Below are 18,888 nucleotides of genomic sequence, written 5' to 3'. Positions count from 1 at the left end.
TAGCATCAGAGGAGTCGAACCACCAACTCTAGCTACTGTAACTTCTGTTTATGGTTGAATTAGCATTTCAGGAATTTTCTAAAAGTTACTGCAAGACATTTTAAGTAGCTACGTCTAAATATGCCTGAAAAACACTCTCTAAAACAGTAACAGCCAACATCCTACTGAGCACATTGTTCGAAGTGCTTAACATGCAATATCTCCTTTAATCCTGACAGCTGTATCATGTGAGTATTACCATTAACTAACTCCATTTCCAGCTTAGAAAAATGAGGTAAAGGGAAGTTAACTAACTTACCAAAGGTTACTCAGGTAGTAAATGCTGAGTCTGAGATTCTAACGAAGGTGGTCTGACTTCTGGACTGCCAAATATCACAAAGGTCAATACATAATATGTTTTAATAGAGGTTTAAGGTTTTAATAGAGGTTTAAGGCAAAATGATAAGCAAACCTTAACCTCAAGGACATCCTTTTTACTCCCTTCCCCTGACTGGGGATCTTATCACTCTCTTTTGATTAGCATTTCCTCCCACATTGCTTCTCATTATTTGTAACACAGCCCATATTTTCCCATCCACAACACCTGGAGGGTCTAAACAAATCTCATTTCCGTAGGAGATGTTTCCTTCTGGTCCTTTAAAAGAAATAAACAGGTGGTATTTTTCTCCAGGCTGATTCCTAATGACCCAGTGAGTTGTTTGCATTAACTGCACCCAAACCACCAATCCAAGGGCCTTTCTAACAGGGTTATTATGGGGCCCACTTACACAAGCCAAGCAATTAGAACTGCTGAAGAATGCTTGGGATTCCCAAACCCGGTGAGATATACATATTTTAGCAACTACTGACAACTGTACATTATAAGAAGCAAAGGATGATGAATTGCTCTGAGGCTTAAAGAATCAAGGTAGTCTGAATTCAGAACCCAAGTCTGTACATTTTTCAAGCAAAAGTGCCTTTCCCCATTTCCACAAAGCTTGTAGAAAGAAAGCAACAAAGGTATGCTACTCTGTGTAGGTTTAAAATGCAGAAATATGTAGTTTATAACTCATATAATGGCATGTATTGTAAAAGGGAGGCAGTTTAGCTCAACATCATTATTTACTAAGCTGCCTTGTCCCATTCAGATTCTTCCTAAAAGTAATGTATGGACCCAATTACTTTAAAAAATAATGCCCTTTTCAGAATATCAATGCCTACAAATCTAGAGTGAGACTTGGGAGCTTGGTGGGTGGTATCAACAAATGTACAAGTTCTTACTCATTCACCCATTACTGAGGCTTTTCAATTATTTCTCAGATAATAACAAATAGGACCTTCACACCTATATTATGAAGGTTCAATAGCATATCTTTTCAAAACTGTTATTGTGATATAGGATTAACAAGAAAATCTAACCCTGTCAAATCAAAACTTTTTAAAAACCTAAATTTATACATGGTGGTTACAAAGTATATGCTAATTAGAAGATATCTGTATGTTCCCTTCTGTTCGCCCTTCAAACTTTTAAGTCTTTTCCATGTTTTTCTTGACATCTTCCACACTGATGTTTTAAGTCAATACATTCTGTGATTGTGGCTTCACAGTTGACAAACTGTTTATGCTTTTGTTACATTCCAAAAAGCAGGTTGGCATAAAGGAGGTATATCTGTATACATGCAACCTTAAAACTGGAAAAAAATATGAAGTATCTTAAGAGCTATTTCTGCTCAGAAAACAGAACACCTAGTCATTTAAAATCTAATTTAACTCTCCCTGATTTAAATGGGATAAATCATTAAATCTATAAATTTTAAAATTGTGAAGTATTATTCAAGGCACATGTTCTTACCCCATCACATGTGGGTGTTGGTAGGCTGGGGGCAGGGGTCCGGGGGAAGAGTCACTGTTAATAAAATAAATTGCATGTGACTAAATGTGTGTCTAAAAAGATGAGCTCAGGTCATACCGTGTCCACATTTCATATGGAGAGGAGACTCAGAATGGTAATTTGTTTAAACAATGTAAAACAGATAGTCCAAAATATATGGCTAATATTCAGGTCTAAAGATACATTTTTTTCATCACTCCTTTTTATATTTCATGGATGTATTGTTATTGGGTAAAACAGAAAACAAACATTTTTTATTAAACTGTACTCTGGTCCTAATTCCAAACATCTATAAGTAGGCAACCTTATAAAATATTTCGGTGATATATTAGCTCCTTTATAAACTTGAAATTATGAGTTTAGAAACTTATCTTTTAAGTGTGAAATCTCTGCCACACCAGGAAGACAGATACCTACTACTCTATTCCACCTACTACTCTATTCTTAGGGGTTTCCCTACACGGTAATGTTTTATGATCCTTTTAGTGTTGCATTCTCATCCTCCACAGTCTTTACAGCTGGAAATATTCTCATTACATACCTCTACTTTGTTGTAATAATGGAATCTTCAGATTATTGAAGAAGTTTAGAAAAAAATGGTTTACCACCCTCGAGGGTTTTTCTCTATATATAATTTATGAGGAGGCACAGCAGTGAGGGAGAATGAAATATGGATTAAATTTTAGTTGCTACTCTGCCACTTACTGCTCGTGAGACCACAGGCAAGTCACTTCACTCCCATGCAGGCTGTGCATGTTCCTCTCAGCTCTGAATATCTGTGTGTCTATGTAGCCTAATTGAAGGTATTTTCATTGGACAGACTTGCAGGTATTTCAAAGAAATGAAGATAAAAATACACACATGAACAACCAGAAGATATTAATGGCATTAAGATGTGTAATCTATTGGTAGTAAGATTTTTACTATATACATTGTCTTTCTCTTGCAAAAGGATTTTACTACATAAATTCTTCTCTCTCAAGAGGAAGACTGGAAGGATACAGACCAAATTGCTTACATATGCTTTCTTTCATGAATTTTTCTGTATTCTTTGAGAAAATCTTGAAATTTTAAATAAGGACTGATTTTATCAGGAAAAAAAAAATCATTATTTTCCTAAAGGATATATATTTTGGATTCCGGAAGACTTACGCTGACTTACTTTCCCCCACACCTTTGGAAAACATATGCAAAACCTTGAAGAACCTGGCCACAGTTAATGACCTTGACACATATCAGAGATTACTAACCAATGCAAACTCAATCTGTGACCGTGCCCTTATTACTGTCTCACTTTACTAAACCAGCCAACCATAGTCGACTTCTCAAGAAAATCTTACTCCCAAGAGTACAGAATAATTTTCTTGCTATTTAGAGAAGATGCCAGTTCTGAAACGTTCAAATACATTTCAGTGAAAAAAATATATTTTTCAATAGTTGAATAAACTTCACAAATAAACACCCTCATTTTCCTATAATAATGAGGCATACAAACTCCTCTGTTTAAAAAGAGTCACACAAATACATTCCTCGAGCATGAATGCCCTCCTTCACAAAAATTTCTTAGGCAGGGCTTTTGCTATCACTGTATTTCATCAGTTGTTGTGATCCTACAGCACAGCACTAAAATGAGGAGTGGAACATTATGCTTTAGAACTAACTATAAATTCCATTTCTATGGCAACATTAGAAAATTAATTTTGGATGCTCCCACAGAATCTGCTTGATTTATGCTTCTTGCTTTTGGCTCACACTAGTGAAAGTTTAGTCGTACACCATCACAAACTCTGCTCTAAAGTACACTGCAATATCATACTACCCCCACACATAAACTTTGTAGTAAATCTGATGACTTAATGTAAATATTCTCAGAAATTTCAACCAAAGTTAATCAACACATGTATTATAAACTTCTATTTCCAGGACCCCACTCATTGCCCATAGTCTTCCCAGGGAGCTGTGGCTAAGGGCTGAATGCCTATAAAACTCTGGGAGTATACATTCTGCAAGAGTTACAGACAAATCGGAACCTATCATCTTTTCCCCCTTCTGTCATCTTCAGAAAAAAACTTCACATTACCAAAAAAAACTGCTTCCTTTTTAAAAAGAAAACTTTCTCTTTGCCCCAGCTTTCTGTAAATGAACAGTTAATACATCCTTACATAACAATTCACAGTATTTACTCACATACAGATTAGACTTAGTCAATACATAAAAATTAATAGCAGCAATATGCATATGTGTAGACAAAAGCATTTTGTTTGGAAAGCTGGGCTGATCTTCGCAGTGTCTGACTTGGTAAGGATAAATCTGTGAAACAATGAGGCAGATGGCTGTTAACAATGTACAGATTAGCCTTGCCCTGGTGCTCAGACGTCGAAGGAGCCCAGTCAACTTCTTTTCAAATCCACCCTTTCATTTTGGAAGCACAGCAAATGAATGGAAACAGTATTAACAGGCATCTTTGTTCAGGTAAAGGCTCTGGGAACAGCTGGAGAAAATTTATTGCCTAGACAACAAACCATTTTTCCCTACCTGCTGTGATCGCAGAATGGCAGCATCGATCTCCTCCACCTTCTGAGTGATGGTGTCGCTCACTAATCGGTAGCGCTCATTGTCCTCAGCTACCATTTTCTCAAGTCCTTCTCTTGCCCTCCATGGTACCAGTTCCAGCAAAGCACTGCTCACTTCATTAAGGGAGTCCAGTAAGGCTTTGTTGTTCTTAGCTTCCTTTTTCAGTTCCTGAAAACATACAAATAAGTAAGTAACACTTAAGAGCTTCAACAGACTTTTCCTTTAACTGTTCTTGGAGCTCAAGTCCTTTGCAAGCGAATAACGTGATGGTTTGCCCCACTCCCCCCTCCCTTAGTTTCAGTTAAGTTAAATAAACCTTTTTTATTTGAAGCTATTTTGCGAAAAGAAAAATGTTTCCTGAGAAGTTGAAAGAACAATTCATTTGTCGACATGGCAAGATTTTATCTTTGAAATTTAATATAAATATTTAAAATTTCAGAAGCAAAAACAAGCAAGTTAACATGTATTATTCTTTGCTTTCTGAGAAACTCTAAGTAATCAGGTAACAGAAAAGTAAAATGAACAGGATATTCCAAGCCAGAATTAAGTGACCCTCAAAATGAGGACAAACTGGCTTTAAATCATGACAGTAGACTCATTACAGGCTCAGTGAGCCTGACCTCACCAACTCTCTTTCACCCACATGTGATCATACTTCAAGGATGATAAAAACAGGCTGATATCTTGGAAAAGAGGAATGATTACCATGTAGTATACTACTTCTGTAATACAATTAGAAAACCCACCCCATGTTATCTTATAGAAATATTGATATTCCAACCAAATTATGTGTATCTCCGAAACAATGATCATTTTCCTTTTTTTTCTGTTTTCATCATTCTTCCCTTGGGTAATCAACTATACTCCCAAATATAAGACTCTTGAAACAATTATAATATACTGTTTTCATTTCAACTTTTCATCTGGGCTCCTAAAAGTTTAAACAGTTGATCTGCTGCCAATTTCTATTGGGTCTCCACCCACCAAGGCATCCTTCAGCATATGTAATGACATAAGACAAATATAATTTTATTTTTGTGTGAATAAGACTCCCTAAAAGATAAAAGACTAATCCAAAATGCAGAAAAGAGAGCTTACTTTTTGTCTCACTTGTGCTTGACTTGCTGCTTCTCCTTTCAGAACCTGAGTTTCATATGAAAGTAGTTCCACCTCCACTTTGTCCAGCCAGGTACACAGCTCTTCGTGTGTGGAGTGCAGCCGCCTTGCAAGCTGCAGTGCCTGTTCCAGAGTCTTGGCTACATCAGTGCTCAATTTAGTAATGTCTTTGTACCTTGCTTTAATGGCTTCCAATTTATCTTGAATTATTAAAACTTCATCACCTAAAATTTCAAAGTCACGTTATTTCTTATGAAAGAAAAAAAAGGCAGGGGGAGGGTTTCTTCAGATATTATGGAACACTGATGAAATTTTCTAGAGAACAAAAGGAGACATTTTTCTAAAGATAATCCTACTCAAGAGAAGCCCTTTTCTAAATGTTAATCTTTCCCAAGACTTCGGGCAAATCTAAATCACTTTGAAAATACAAATGTAGAAACTGGAAAAGGCTAAGTGTCTTTGGTTATGTGGAAAGCAGTACTTTTGTGTCTATCTTTATGAGACTTTGTTTTCAAAGAAGAGGAGTTAAAAACTGCTTGAGTTCAAATACTGACTTCATGCATGGCTTAAAAGCTGGGTTACTTTGGGCAAGATACTTAGCCTCTCTGCTCTTACTCATCATTACTCATCTGCACTATTCCAACAGATCTTTATTTGCTTCTACCTCATTTTTTGACACACAGAAAAATTGTGTCCTGAGCTTCAGATGTCTAGCTCAAGGCTCTTGAGTCTACATTTAATTTCTTCAATACATAATAAATGGTACTTGCCCCCAACATATACATATTGCTGAACTGGATATAGGTATAGTGAAATTCATATGGCCAAAGGAATCACTAAAACTAGTTTCCCTGAGTTGTCCCAAAAATCTCATCTAGATACTAAACTATGTATCAGTTTTCTTAGTGATTCAGACATGAAGAAATGAAGCCTGTATATAGCTATGCACATAGCCATACTGTGTGGCACTGCAATGCAATCTATCTTAAAAAGAAATTGTCTACAACCTACGTGTTCATCTGCCTTTCACAAGTGGAAAAGTAATGTGACTCTGTCCTGGGCTTCTCTGATGAGCTCCCGTGCCAAAGTGCTTTATGTTATGAGTAATACACACAACTTCCATCAAGAACTCAAGTGAGATCATGAGAAAAAAGTGAGATCATATCCTAACCACCCCCTTGATTGGTCTTCAAAGTGTTCTCCAGAATGAAAGTCTTGGACTGGACCAAAAACTATAAAGTGTTTTGGTTTTCTCCCATCCCTAAAATATTTTGAAAACAATATAAATGCTGACCACATGATGATTTGATTTGAAAGATATCTCACCTGTGGTTTGTTTAAGTAGTTCTAAACCATTTAGTAAAGCCTGATCTACATTTTGTTTCCTGAGTAAGATGTCCTCTTGCAGAACCTAAAAACACAAATACCATTTTTATGTGGGGGGAAAAACATTTAAGTTAGCATTAACATTAGTTAATCTCAGAGAACTTTAATTAGATTTCACAGAGACATATTTCCGTCAATATCTCACATTTTCAAATGTTCTTATTGTTCCCATGTTTAGACCTCTTCTTTTCACCACCGGGCCCCATGTCCCATGTTCATCTACCATAATTCACAGCATATGCCTTTTCAGAAAATACCTAGGGCCCTATGAAAATGGGCTTTGTGGACGTACTGAAGTACTGGTTAATATACGTCTTTGTATACAACAATAAAATAGCAAAATGAAAAGTGAAATATCCAGCTAATTGGATAGAGCCACTCTTTTCTTTAAAATGACTTCATTAAAAGTAATCTGTATAAACAGTCTTTTTTGAGTACAGTGATTCATCAAAATCATCATAAACATAAAATGACACAGAAATAAGGACTAAGAAATGACAATTGAAATGAAAAAATAAGATAAAATAAAATAAAATAAAATAAATTAAAATACCCGAAGTTCAGACTGCTGCTTCCATAGCCCCTCAGTGCTGTAATCCTGGACTGAGAGCTTGCTCAGTTTGTCATGCACTTCATTCAGCCAGTTCATCAGTTCAACTTCATCTTCCCCAAAAATCTTAGCATTACATAAGGCCTGCTGGAGGAGCTCAGACCTGCTGTGACTTTTCTCTTGAATCTCAATGTACCACACTTGAGAGAAGTCTAATTTACTCTGCACCATATCTTTATCCTCCCTGGAGCTCAAAACCTTTAAGGACTGGCCAATGCTAACAGCCTGGTGTAAATGTTTATTGTGATTGATGATGTCATCTTCTAAGGCCTAAACAAAGTTTAAAACAATAAAGAAGAAAAAAAAAAGAATGGACAAATAAAAATGAAAACATAAATAAAACTAAAGCATGACATGTGAAATGGATTTAGTTTGCAATTAAACAAAACAATAGTACATAACTCAAATTTATGTCACAAAACCACACAATAAAAACTGAACCTCTCTAATGTGTGATTTATATCTTACTTTGTGCTGTGAAATTTGTTCCTCAAGTTTAGATGCTTGGGTTCCTATGGGTTCACAATTCACCAGCCTCTTTTCTATGGTTGTAAGCCACTCGTTCAGTGGTTCTAAGGTTTCATGAAATTGCTGGGCTACCACCGAGATACCTTCCAACTGACGATTCCTACAAATGTGCCAAAAGGTCATTTAGTGATGAAGAATGTGTGAAATATTCAACAAAAATCTTCAGTCATGATCCTGCAATCTATTCTAAACATTTTCTGTAGAAACTATCTTAGGTTAAAATTTAAATCTCTTAACATTTAAAGAACATATTAAAACAATTCTTCTGTTAAAAAAAATTAAAGTTGAACAACAGATCATCCTCAAGTTCATGAATCTCATGAAAGTCTGAAGTAATCTTTTGTAACTACTTCCAATAATTACAGTTATAATAATGAGAGCAATGTTATAATAATAACAGCAGCAATAGTAATGACAATAGGTAAAATTTATTGAACACATATTCTGTGCTAGGCCCCATTTTAAGTGCTTTATATATTAATTTCAATTGGAGCAACAGTTACTGAGATTGCTTTTAATCAAATGGTCAAAACAGGTTTCAAATTTTAAAGAGCATACATAGCTTCTTCCTCCAACGCTTAGTGGAATTAATAGTGATTCCTATTTTATAAAAGCGCAGTGTTAGGTTTACTTCCCAAAACCAATATTAATATTTTATGGATTAAAATATCATGAACAGAGGAGAACTATTCACTGGACTTTTACTGGTATTTTAAAATACCTTTGGAAACACGTTTCCTCGGTTGCAGAGGACTAAAGCTAAAACCTGTTTCCACGGCCCTCAGTATTTATCTAGGGCAAGCTATTGTTCTGGTCTGTATATGGAGTACCTGATTCAGTATCAAATCCTGTATACATAATTTCTGCTGGGATCAAGAGATACTGTTGCCTCAACTTCTTATCATGTTTAATTTTCAGGGAATTACATGTTTTTAAAAATTAGCTTTCTATGAGGAAGAAGGGAATTATAGAAAATTGGCATGAGTTATTAAATATAATTTCTATAACATCAAAATACACACATATTTTTAAAAACTTTCAGTTGATAATTTGATCCTAAAAAATGAATAAAATTACTATATTCATAATTACCTCTGGATTATCACTATCTGTGACCTTTTTTACTAAATTCAAATATCCAATCATCTAAAATCAGTGGAAATAACTATTCTGTGCCTGATGCATGGTAAGCAGGAAGTAACTATGTAATAAACAAATGAATTAATCACCCCCAAGGGAAATGCTTTTCTTAAAAAGTTGGGACATAGCGGTGACAAGCCATTACCATTAGAGGAATGAGGAAAGAGGCACTACAATCTTTGCTATCTCTGTTCACATACATGATAAACACAGGAAAATCGTGATTTGAAGAAAAGTATTACCGAAATACAAAATGTCAGTTTTGTAGACAGAGGCCACTGCTACTCTTTCAAAAGAACTGGAAGTATGTAAGTTACCTTGTTTCAGCTTTATTAAGCAGTGCCTCCCATCTACTATCCAAGAGACTGAGCTGTTTCAAAATTTTCACTTTATCTGCAGGCTCTGCTGTTGTAGCAATTTTTTCTCCTTCTCGTTTGATTACCTCCACCGTAGATTTGCGGTCATCCAACAACCTTTGAAGAAGCTTGAGACAAAACATTAAATATAAAAAAGCAAGGGAATAATTATATGAATATAAAGTAAAATGTATTCTAAGTACCTCTGAAATATGATGAAAATGTATTTTGTATGTATGCACATAAGAAAGGATGTGAAAAGTGGGATTTTAAAGGTAACTCATTTGTCTAATGATTTATTACTATTGGGTCAGACACTGTGGCAGGGGCTTCTCATAGTAGACAAAACTAATATTGGTAAGGCCACTAAACTCATTATTAATTTTTCAATATAGAATAATACGGTAGAAGGTGCCATTTAGGATAACTCCAACGAATCATGAAAAAAGTGCAAAATCTCCATTTTTGTAATGAAATAAGAACGCCTTAAACATTCAACAACTATCTGCCCTGTCAAGATACAAAAGGTTCCTATAAATCATTACTGTTTTCAAAACCCTTTCCCACGTTAAACAATCCATTATAGACAAGGAAGTTAAGACTCAGCCCAAGTTCACAAGTTAACAAGGCTAAAACGAAACGAGAGACTCTTGGCTCCTTTTACCAGGTGGGACTGGCTCCTAAAATCTGTGTGAGGCTGCAAACTGAAACAGCTTTTACACATCATTGCCAAAAGGAAGAGAGGCCAGAAGATGTCAGAAATCTCCAAAGCTGGCTAAATAAGACTAATATTTCAGGATTTAGCACCAGAAACAAAATTCAATTGGATTCTAAGTAAACATTTCAAAGTACCTGAAATGAAATATTTGCTATAAGAAGCCTTTTACCTTGCTCTAATCTAATCAAACAAATAGCTCATGAGCAACTGCTGTGCACAGGCACTGTGCTGCCAGCAATGAGGAAGGCCTAAGTGTACAAAACAGTATGCTTCGCTGCCTCCTTAATGATCCTGACTGATAATTAAGGATTAAAGATTTGACAGTTACCCAGAAGTAAAAAGTGAAAAGAGTATTTTGAGATCAAGACCACCAAGGCAGAAGGTAAGAGGAACTTGTTTAAAGAGAAGGGTAAGACGGTAAGACATACAAACAGGTTTTTATATACTAAAGTCATGATATAATCAAAGTACAACAGGTGCTCTGGCAGCAAGGAGAACTAATTACTTTGATACATTTTAATAACAAAGCTTCTAGCAATTAAAAAAGCAAAATCAATTAATAGGTTTTGTCGGCTAAGCATCATGACGCTGGGAGTTAACTTTAAATTGTGAATGGTAGACATTGTATTATGCAAAAATTACACAAATGCAATGTGTTTCCAGTTATGTCTCCTTAATCCTTACCTCTAAACCTATTTCTAATTGGCATAGTTTCCCAATATGCTGAAGTTTTCAAAAACTTTTAGGGAGACAGTATTAAATGTAGAAATTAAAGTAAGCAGTAAGTCTTAAATACAAAAAAGAAATTGAGGGTAAATGTGGAATTTTTGTTTTTTCCATTTTTAATTGATGAATAATAATTGAATTTATAGGGTGCAATTCAACGCTTTGATATATGTGTACACTGTGGAATGATTAAATCAATCTGATTGACATATCCATCACCTCACCTACTCATCATTTTTTGTGGTGAGGACCTTTAAAATCTATTCTTTTAGCAACTTTGAAATATACAGTACATTATTATTAGCCATGCCAAATGAAATAAGCCAGGCACAGAAAGAGAAATTTAAAATGTATCTTTTTTATAAATTTCTAAAAAATGTAAAATTTTTAAACATGTCTTTAAGTTTTAAATTAAAGTAATTAACATAATCCATCCACTTCTTTTTAAAGTTCCAGAGGGGAGCAACCTTACCAGGACGCCATGCTCTAGGCTCCTTCCCACATGTCATTTCAAGTCATGGCTGGCTGATTACTACTCAAAGTAGTATTAAATGCTTCATACCTGACCATTGCCATCAGGGGCAAAAAAACTATCATGTGGTCACTCTCAGGTATATATCATCCCTCTGAAGACCCTATTTTCCCAAATTGGCCCCATTTTAGTAGTGTCAAAAGACACAATGGCACATTCCTCAGCATATATGAATCAAATATTTGTCTCTTTAGTAATAGGTTGAACCAAAAGAAACTGTCAATATTTAATATATAAAAAGACAATTTCATAGGGATCAACCTAATATGTAAGGGAACAATGATATTTCCATACAAATGCCATCTTGTCAGTGAGGCCTTCCTTGATGACCCTATTTAAAATTACACACACGCCCTCCCTCCATTCAAGCGCTTTGGGTCCCTCATCTTTGCTCTATTACTTCCTGATGCCTCTCCCACATCTCTGCTTTATTCATCACTTGCTAACTTATCACCATTCATTTATTTACTTTACTTATTGTCTCTCAATCCTGCCACACCCTTCCCACTTGGTTTCGAACTCAATGAGAAATTTTCATCTTTTTTATTCAGGGATATATTCCCAGCATCTGGAACAAGGCCTGGCCCATGGTAGATGTTCAATAAATATTTGTTGAATGACTAACAAAATCATGTCTACAGCAGCAATAACGGGTTAACTAGGTTATCCCATTAATTAAAAGAGTCACAAGGAGTATTTTTTCTCTTGTTATTAAGATTTAATATGAAACACAACACAAAAGCATGACTAACTTACCTTTTGTTCTTGTATCTGGGCTTTTACCACTTTGAACTCAGCCGATGGGGGCTTCTGATTGGCCACAAGCTCCTCAGTGTCCACCATCCAGCTAAGCAGGGACTCCAGGGCATCCTGGAATCTCCCACAGTGCAGCAAGGCCTCCTGCAGCTGGGCTGCTCGCTGAGCCACCTGCAAAGTGCCAATTGTTTCCACTTATTTATTTGTTTCACAAAATAATGCAATCTGAGCACAGATCACTACTTTACATGCTTATTTTCCCACATGTTCGCAAATTTTCGTTTCCTTTTCACTTAAAATTTACCCAAAGTATCGATAGCGGGCAGAATACGAGTGAAAAGGAGACAAACTTTAAGCAAGCAGGCGTGAAAATAAGGTTACCATCACAAACAGTCAACGGAAAGCACTCACTCTTGGAGATTTTTGAATTGTCTAATACGTTTATGATTAGCAATGAATGATTCAAATATTTTAGAGTTATCGTAAGAAACAACGCATTAGTCATTTTTATCAATATCGCATTTTATTTCCTTCTGATTAATATCAGAGATAACGATTTTTAAAAGACTAAGAATAAATGGAACTATTATAGCAGAGAGAATCAGAATTGTATTTTGCTAGGCAAGAATAACAAAAGTATCCAATTAAGTTCTGCTAGCTCCAAGCTCTGGAGTCTTTTTTCAACCAACCAGGCCCTTTGTCTTCTAGTAAATGGAGTCTCTGTGTCCTACATAGAGATATCTTATTGCTTGTCTCACAGATATTTTCCTTTTGGACTGAATAAAGTAGCTGGCAAGATATTGTAAGTGCTATGGATTATATTTACACCTGACACAGCATTCCAACTGTGTTTAAGGTGCACTACAATATGTATCAGACTTTAAAGAGTGAATAATATAGTTTCAAGACCTGGCACCTGCGTAAGATTTCAATGGAAAGAAAACAACAAGAATAACCACCACTGCCACAACCAGATATGCACTGCCATCCCATAATAATTTTCTGATAATTTATGTCGCATAAGAGCTGCCTGCCGTCGTATGGTCAGTGTTATCTCCCTAAGATATCAGAGCATTATTTCTAGTGTTTTCTCTCATGGGAATTTAGAAAAAGGTTGGATCTACATCTTACAAGTAATTGGGGGTTGATGGTCTATAGTAAGGGTGGCAGGACTTAGTCCAGGAATGACATAAAGATATAGCTTTGTTTGCACAGTGTGAAATTAGTTGCTGATATTTGAAAATAGGAAGGTGTCACATAGAAAGTGAGATTTCCAGGTTATTTTGAAAGTAAATAGAATATATGGCAAGAGTGGGCCTACGTCCCTACATGTCAATGATCTTCTGGAACTAAGTAGTGACCTGTACCCTTACAGATGCACATGCCCATCATACCTGTACTGTTCTATCTGTGACCATGTCTTGATTAAAGGCGAGATAACAGCAGGGAGAGGCTCTGTCTTACCCAGTTTGCTTCCTTTCATTTAGATTCCCTACCTAGCTCCAGTAGGCATCTGAGTTTGAGCCACCCAGTTTACAGTAATATAAGACAATAGACATATTTAGAAAAGTTTGGTTACCATAAATATGATTCATGGTCACAACAAATGCTCATGAATAATAATCAGCAAAAATAGCAATGAAGGGGGTAAGAAAATTACCTTTTTATTGAGAGTCTTCCACCGTGCATTGACATCATCCAGGTCATGCTCCAAGCCCTGAGTGCTAGTGCTTTTGGCAGCACTCTGAATAAGGCCTTGACCTAACCAGTTTACATCTTGCTGTTTACCTTGCAAGGGTTCAATCTCTTCTTTCTGGAATACCTGCCGTTAAAAGAGTCATAATTATATGAGTTACATTACTTATCAACCACCAAATATATAATAAGCATTTCTTTAGGCATCAGGTTGTGGAAACTATCAATTATTACAGAGGTAAAGGTAATTTTTATTGTCTAGCCATAGGTCATAGCTACCTTCTGAAGAACAGAAAGAAACTAAATATAAATTAATAGCACATCAAAAGCATTTGAGAACACTAAAGAATGATGTTCTGAGTACACTTAATCAAGTTACTTATAAAACCAAGAAGACAGTACATGTCTCCTCTCTTTATTACTTATCATAGGATGAGAATGTTTCTATTTTCCCAGTTTAACTGTAGAAAAAGATTTACAGAAAATGCTAAAGAGCAAAAACATAAAATAAGTAAAAAATGAGCCTTCATGGGCAAGGCAATCCTAATAGGCTCTCCTAAGAATGGCTGCTGCTAGCTGGCAACTGAAGCTTGAGACACATATTGGAAATGGAAAATCAGGGACAGGATGAGGTGAGCCAAGTGGCCAAAACATGGCTTGGCAGGAGGGCCAAAATATAGAGATAGGAAAATGAAAAATACATAGGCATGTGCTGCAATAGTATGGATCCCTACACAAATAGCCTCCTCAATGTCTATGAAGTTGCCAATGGACTCTTAAGAAATGCAATGACCTCACCCCATGGATCTGATCACACACCTCACTAGCACAGCAACTCTGGATACTCTGTGGTCACTGTCACCCATACCTGCACTGACAGTCGTTTCCTAGCAATCTCTCTCTTATTGTCTATCCCATCCAACTTGTGGTTCCCCAGTTGCCTGTGACTGGCAAAGGATTTAATGTGCTAGATTAAAATACAAGTGCCATGAAAGCAGAAATTTCTGTTTTCCTTACAGTAGTTCTATGACCTGGGCCTACCAAGGTACCTACCATGTAATATGTACCCAATATTTATTTGCCAAATTAATATCAGTATAGAAATTTATATTTCTATCTTAGGTGGATGACATCAACCCCTTAACAGATAATACTGGGAGTAGATACATCAATATTATCATTATTTTTTTGAGACAGGGCCTCACTCTGTCACCCATGCTGGAAGGCAGTGGCACAATCACAGCTCACTACAACCTCTATCTCCCAGGCTCAAGCCATCCTCCTACCTTAGCCTCCCCAGTAGCTAGGACCATAGGTGCATGTCACCATGCCCAGCTAATTAAAATAATTTTTTTTTTGGTAGAGACAGGGTCCCATTATGTGGTCCAGGCTGGTTTCAAACTCCTGGGCTCAAGCAACCTCCTTACCTCAGCCTTGCAAAGTGCTGAGATTACAGGTATGAGCCAACTCTTTCATAGATAATATGTTTTTAATATAGAGCTTGGAGGATGCCATGAGGAAAATAAATTATTGGAACTAAGGAAGGAAAGTTTCACATAGATATTAAGGTAAAACACAGTTTGAGATTCTGAGTCATTATCCTGAAGGGCACTATATAAGTATACCAATGATTGGACAGTTAATCATAATACATGGAAACAGAATAAAGGCACATATTAAAATAGCACTTAAGAAAAAAAATTACAGACACAGTATGAAAAATAACTTTGAAAGATGTAGAGACTGCAGGAGACAAATCCTCCAGACTCTGGTCTAAAGCCTAGCATACAGGATACTCCTGTGTTACTGTATATATGAGTCAATTAGAGAACAGCAAGCAAATTAATGATCATTTTCTCTAAAATCTCCTCATAGCTAAAAACTCAAACTGCCTTTTCCACAGAATATACATATAGACAATTTCCATACTGGCAGTTTGCATATAACAATAATAAATATTTAAAAATCAATTACACGTAATCAAATAAATTATAAGACTCACCCAAATCATTGAGGAAAAACTTAGGAAGTCTCCATAATTTTGCAAAAAGGTAAAATTTATCAAATATGTAAACAGAAACTTGGCAACAAGTGTTAAAGACAGAATTTGGCATTATAATTCAATTTCATTTCCATACCACTTTCTAAGTTATAACTTCTAGGACTAACAGCTTTGGATATGTTTTACTACTTAGTGGGGATGGGGGTGGGGGTGTACAAAAACTGCTACCTTTTAAATTCCAGGAACTTGTAAATAAAGATTCAAGGAAACGTTTTATTTTCCCTCTTATATAGCTTTCAGGACAAAAGGGTAATAATAATGTTCTATTAAATTGCCTTAACCTCTGATCTTGGTTTTAAATTAATTTCAGGGGCATATATCAGAGCAGATGTAGGTAAATCTCATAATTTTCTAAAGTGCCACCAAAAATATACAAACAATTTAAAAAGATAACTACTAAAGAGTATAAACTCCCCTAAGATTTAAATTGTTTTCCACAAAGAAACTGAAATATCCTTTACCGAAAAAAGTTAATTTGCTAAGCTTTTAAATTAGCATGCCATTTACTGCATGCCTAAGAAAAGGGCATAACTAACAAGAACAATTATTTCACAGACTGAGAAGAGGAACTGTTTTGATATTGTCTAAGTTCTTCATCTCTCAATGTTAACAAAATACCTATGAAGAGAGACTTTCCCCCTAATCTAACCCATAGCACACAAGCATGAAGAGAAGTTTAAAATAAAATAACCTCTGAGGCAAAGTTTACCAGAAGAGTTTAGTAAAAGTACCAAAATAGCTGAACTTCAATCTGAGTGGGAAGAAAAAAATTACAGGCTTGACAAACAACCTCTACTTATTACAAGCCTGCACCCTTTACTTTCTTACCTCATTCACCACTCACAAAAAGTTGGGAGCTATAATGCCTGCAAAGTACAGCATACTAACTCTACTCTCATATGCAGAGCTACTGAGAGAAATTTTTCAACGTATTAAAAAAGCTCCTTAATGTGGATAGAGTACTTTGCAGACCATAACAATATGTTACTGTTTGTACCTTCATGACTAAGCTGGTTCAAACTTAATAAATCCAATATAATAGTCCTTAAATGGCAGTGTCTTTACCACACTTTGTATAAAAGCCCAACATTAACATATTTACAGTGGAGACCTTCTAAATGAAGGGGAATGGTCACCTTCTGCACAATCAATAACAGGACCCTGAACAGCTGGGAATAACAATTCTTCTCCAAAACAGTCCTTATTAATTTGTTATAATGATCAATTTATCAATATGTGGCATCTTGCAGGGTGCTAGTCAAACCCCCAAAACAAGTGTGGATTTGATTGTTATTAGAAACACTAGTGACCACTCTGAAACAGAACCACAGACTTTTAGCAGAACCACAAACTTTGGACACTGCAGAGTTTCATATTTCCATGAATTACCTGAACCAACTGAAAGCCATTGCAGACAGTGTCCAGTATTCCTGCCTGGGCCCCTGTTTTTCTGGGTGCTGCTTTCTTTCTTGCTGGTATGAATTTCAGGGAGTACTTCTTATATAGCATTTCGCTCTCCTGGGCAGAAAGAGGAGCCTCTACTTCCTCTTTAGATGCAATATTACATTCTCCTGAATCATATTGTGTCAAAAGTGTCACATTTTCTACTACGTTGGTGCTACCACAATCTACATCACTCTCCCCTAGATCTGTGTGAGAGAGATCTAAATCTTGAGGGGAATCCTTCAAGAGTTCCCTACTTTGTGCTGTGATCTGGGATTCTCCTGGTCCGTATGTTTTGTCCTCTTCTCCAAGGTTAAAAATATGTTCATTTTCTCTATTTCTTGGCATAATTAATGGGTCACACTTCACAGGGCTCTCTTGCAAATTATTCCGCAGGCAACAATTTTCATCGTGGATTTCCCTTTGACCATGTACACGTTTTGTTTCCTCTAGTGGAGAAACATCATGTAAAATCATTTTGAAATTTTCATCAGGGTGGGCACTTTGACATGAAAGCAGTGGGATTTTCTGTTCGCTAATGGAATTAACAGAAAAAAAAGGTCTGTATTGGTCTGTTACATGAATATCTTCAGCAGAAGACAAACTTCTAATTCGTGACTGGTCTCCAGTTAAAATGCCCTGTTTTTCTTCCCTCTCTGCTGGAGGGCTACATAAACCAGAGTCATCCTCCTCCGAAGTGAGAGAATTAGTACCCCATCTGCACTTGCTGGCCTTGGTAACAGCATCTGACATATCAGTAGGTTCAACAAAAGAGCTTTCACTTTTGTTTGCATAATCCATAAAATTGGTCGGGACAAACATTCGCCATGACCGTCTATGCTCTTTCTTTTCTGCATGAGATTTGGCTTTAGGTAATCCTGTGGTTCGAATGATATCACTATTTAGTTTGAGTGCATCAAAGATCATCTTTTCGTCTAGTTTGTTAGCTTCCCGACCTCTCAGCTCAAATACACTGGAAGAAGTAAGGGCACCATTAGAGCATAAAGAACTAACATCCAGTGTTCTGTGACTGTAGGGTAAAGTTCGATCTGTAAAATGCCTGGAAGATAGACTACCTTTTGAACCAGAGTCTATCTGTTCATTTAGTCTAACAGTATCATAGATTGACCGCTGTGGGACATAACAGTCTTCAATATTTAGGTCCTCCTCTTCTTCACCCTTCCCTACACATGGGGGATTCTGACGTAAACAGTCTGGTCTGCTGAGTGGCTTCCCCATTTTGCAGATAGTTAAAACAAATATTGCAGCTCTTGACACAGATAATAAGAAATAAGATAAAGCATCTTTCAAGAAAGTATATTTCTGAACAGAGCTATGAAGTGTCTTCAGCATAAAGACACATGCTCACATAATAT

General features: G+C 36.2%; 2 protein-coding genes across 27 annotated transcripts in view; both read right to left on the bottom strand.

The window, feature by feature from the left end:
• Positions 1–18,888, bottom strand: part of DST (dystonin) — a 488,729-nt gene that overhangs the window by 63,305 nt on the left and 406,536 nt on the right. For 24 of the 26 annotated variants that reach the window (XM_005552656.4, XM_005552659.4, XM_005552672.4 and 21 more), the window contains 8 exons: positions 13,973–14,134; positions 12,313–12,483; positions 9,542–9,708; positions 8,025–8,184; positions 7,500–7,826; positions 6,887–6,971; positions 5,543–5,784; positions 4,406–4,612 (listed from right to left, as the gene is read on the bottom strand). In XM_005552656.4, coding sequence (XP_005552713.3) covers positions 4,406–4,612; positions 5,543–5,784; positions 6,887–6,971; positions 7,500–7,826; positions 8,025–8,184; positions 9,542–9,708; positions 12,313–12,483; positions 13,973–14,134 — 1,521 coding nt within the window. The remainder of the gene's footprint in view (positions 1–4,405; positions 4,613–5,542; positions 5,785–6,886; positions 6,972–7,499; positions 7,827–8,024; positions 8,185–9,541; positions 9,709–12,312; positions 12,484–13,972; positions 14,135–18,888) is intronic. The other 2 variants (XM_045390235.2, XM_045390238.2) reach the window with 1 other exon arrangement.
• LOC135970374 (uncharacterized) lies at positions 17,304–18,751 on the bottom strand. The gene has a single exon (XM_065543058.2). The coding sequence runs from the start codon at positions 18,749–18,751 to the stop codon at positions 17,405–17,407; it is 1,347 nt and encodes a 448-aa protein (XP_065399130.1). The 3' UTR covers positions 17,304–17,404.

This window comes from Macaca fascicularis, chromosome 4 (assembly GCF_037993035.2).
Source record: "Macaca fascicularis isolate 582-1 chromosome 4, T2T-MFA8v1.1".
In the NCBI taxonomy this organism is placed as follows: Eukaryota; Metazoa; Chordata; class Mammalia; order Primates; family Cercopithecidae; genus Macaca; species Macaca fascicularis.
Note: the sequence above shows the minus strand (reverse complement) of the source record. Positions and strands in the feature narration are given on the sequence as shown.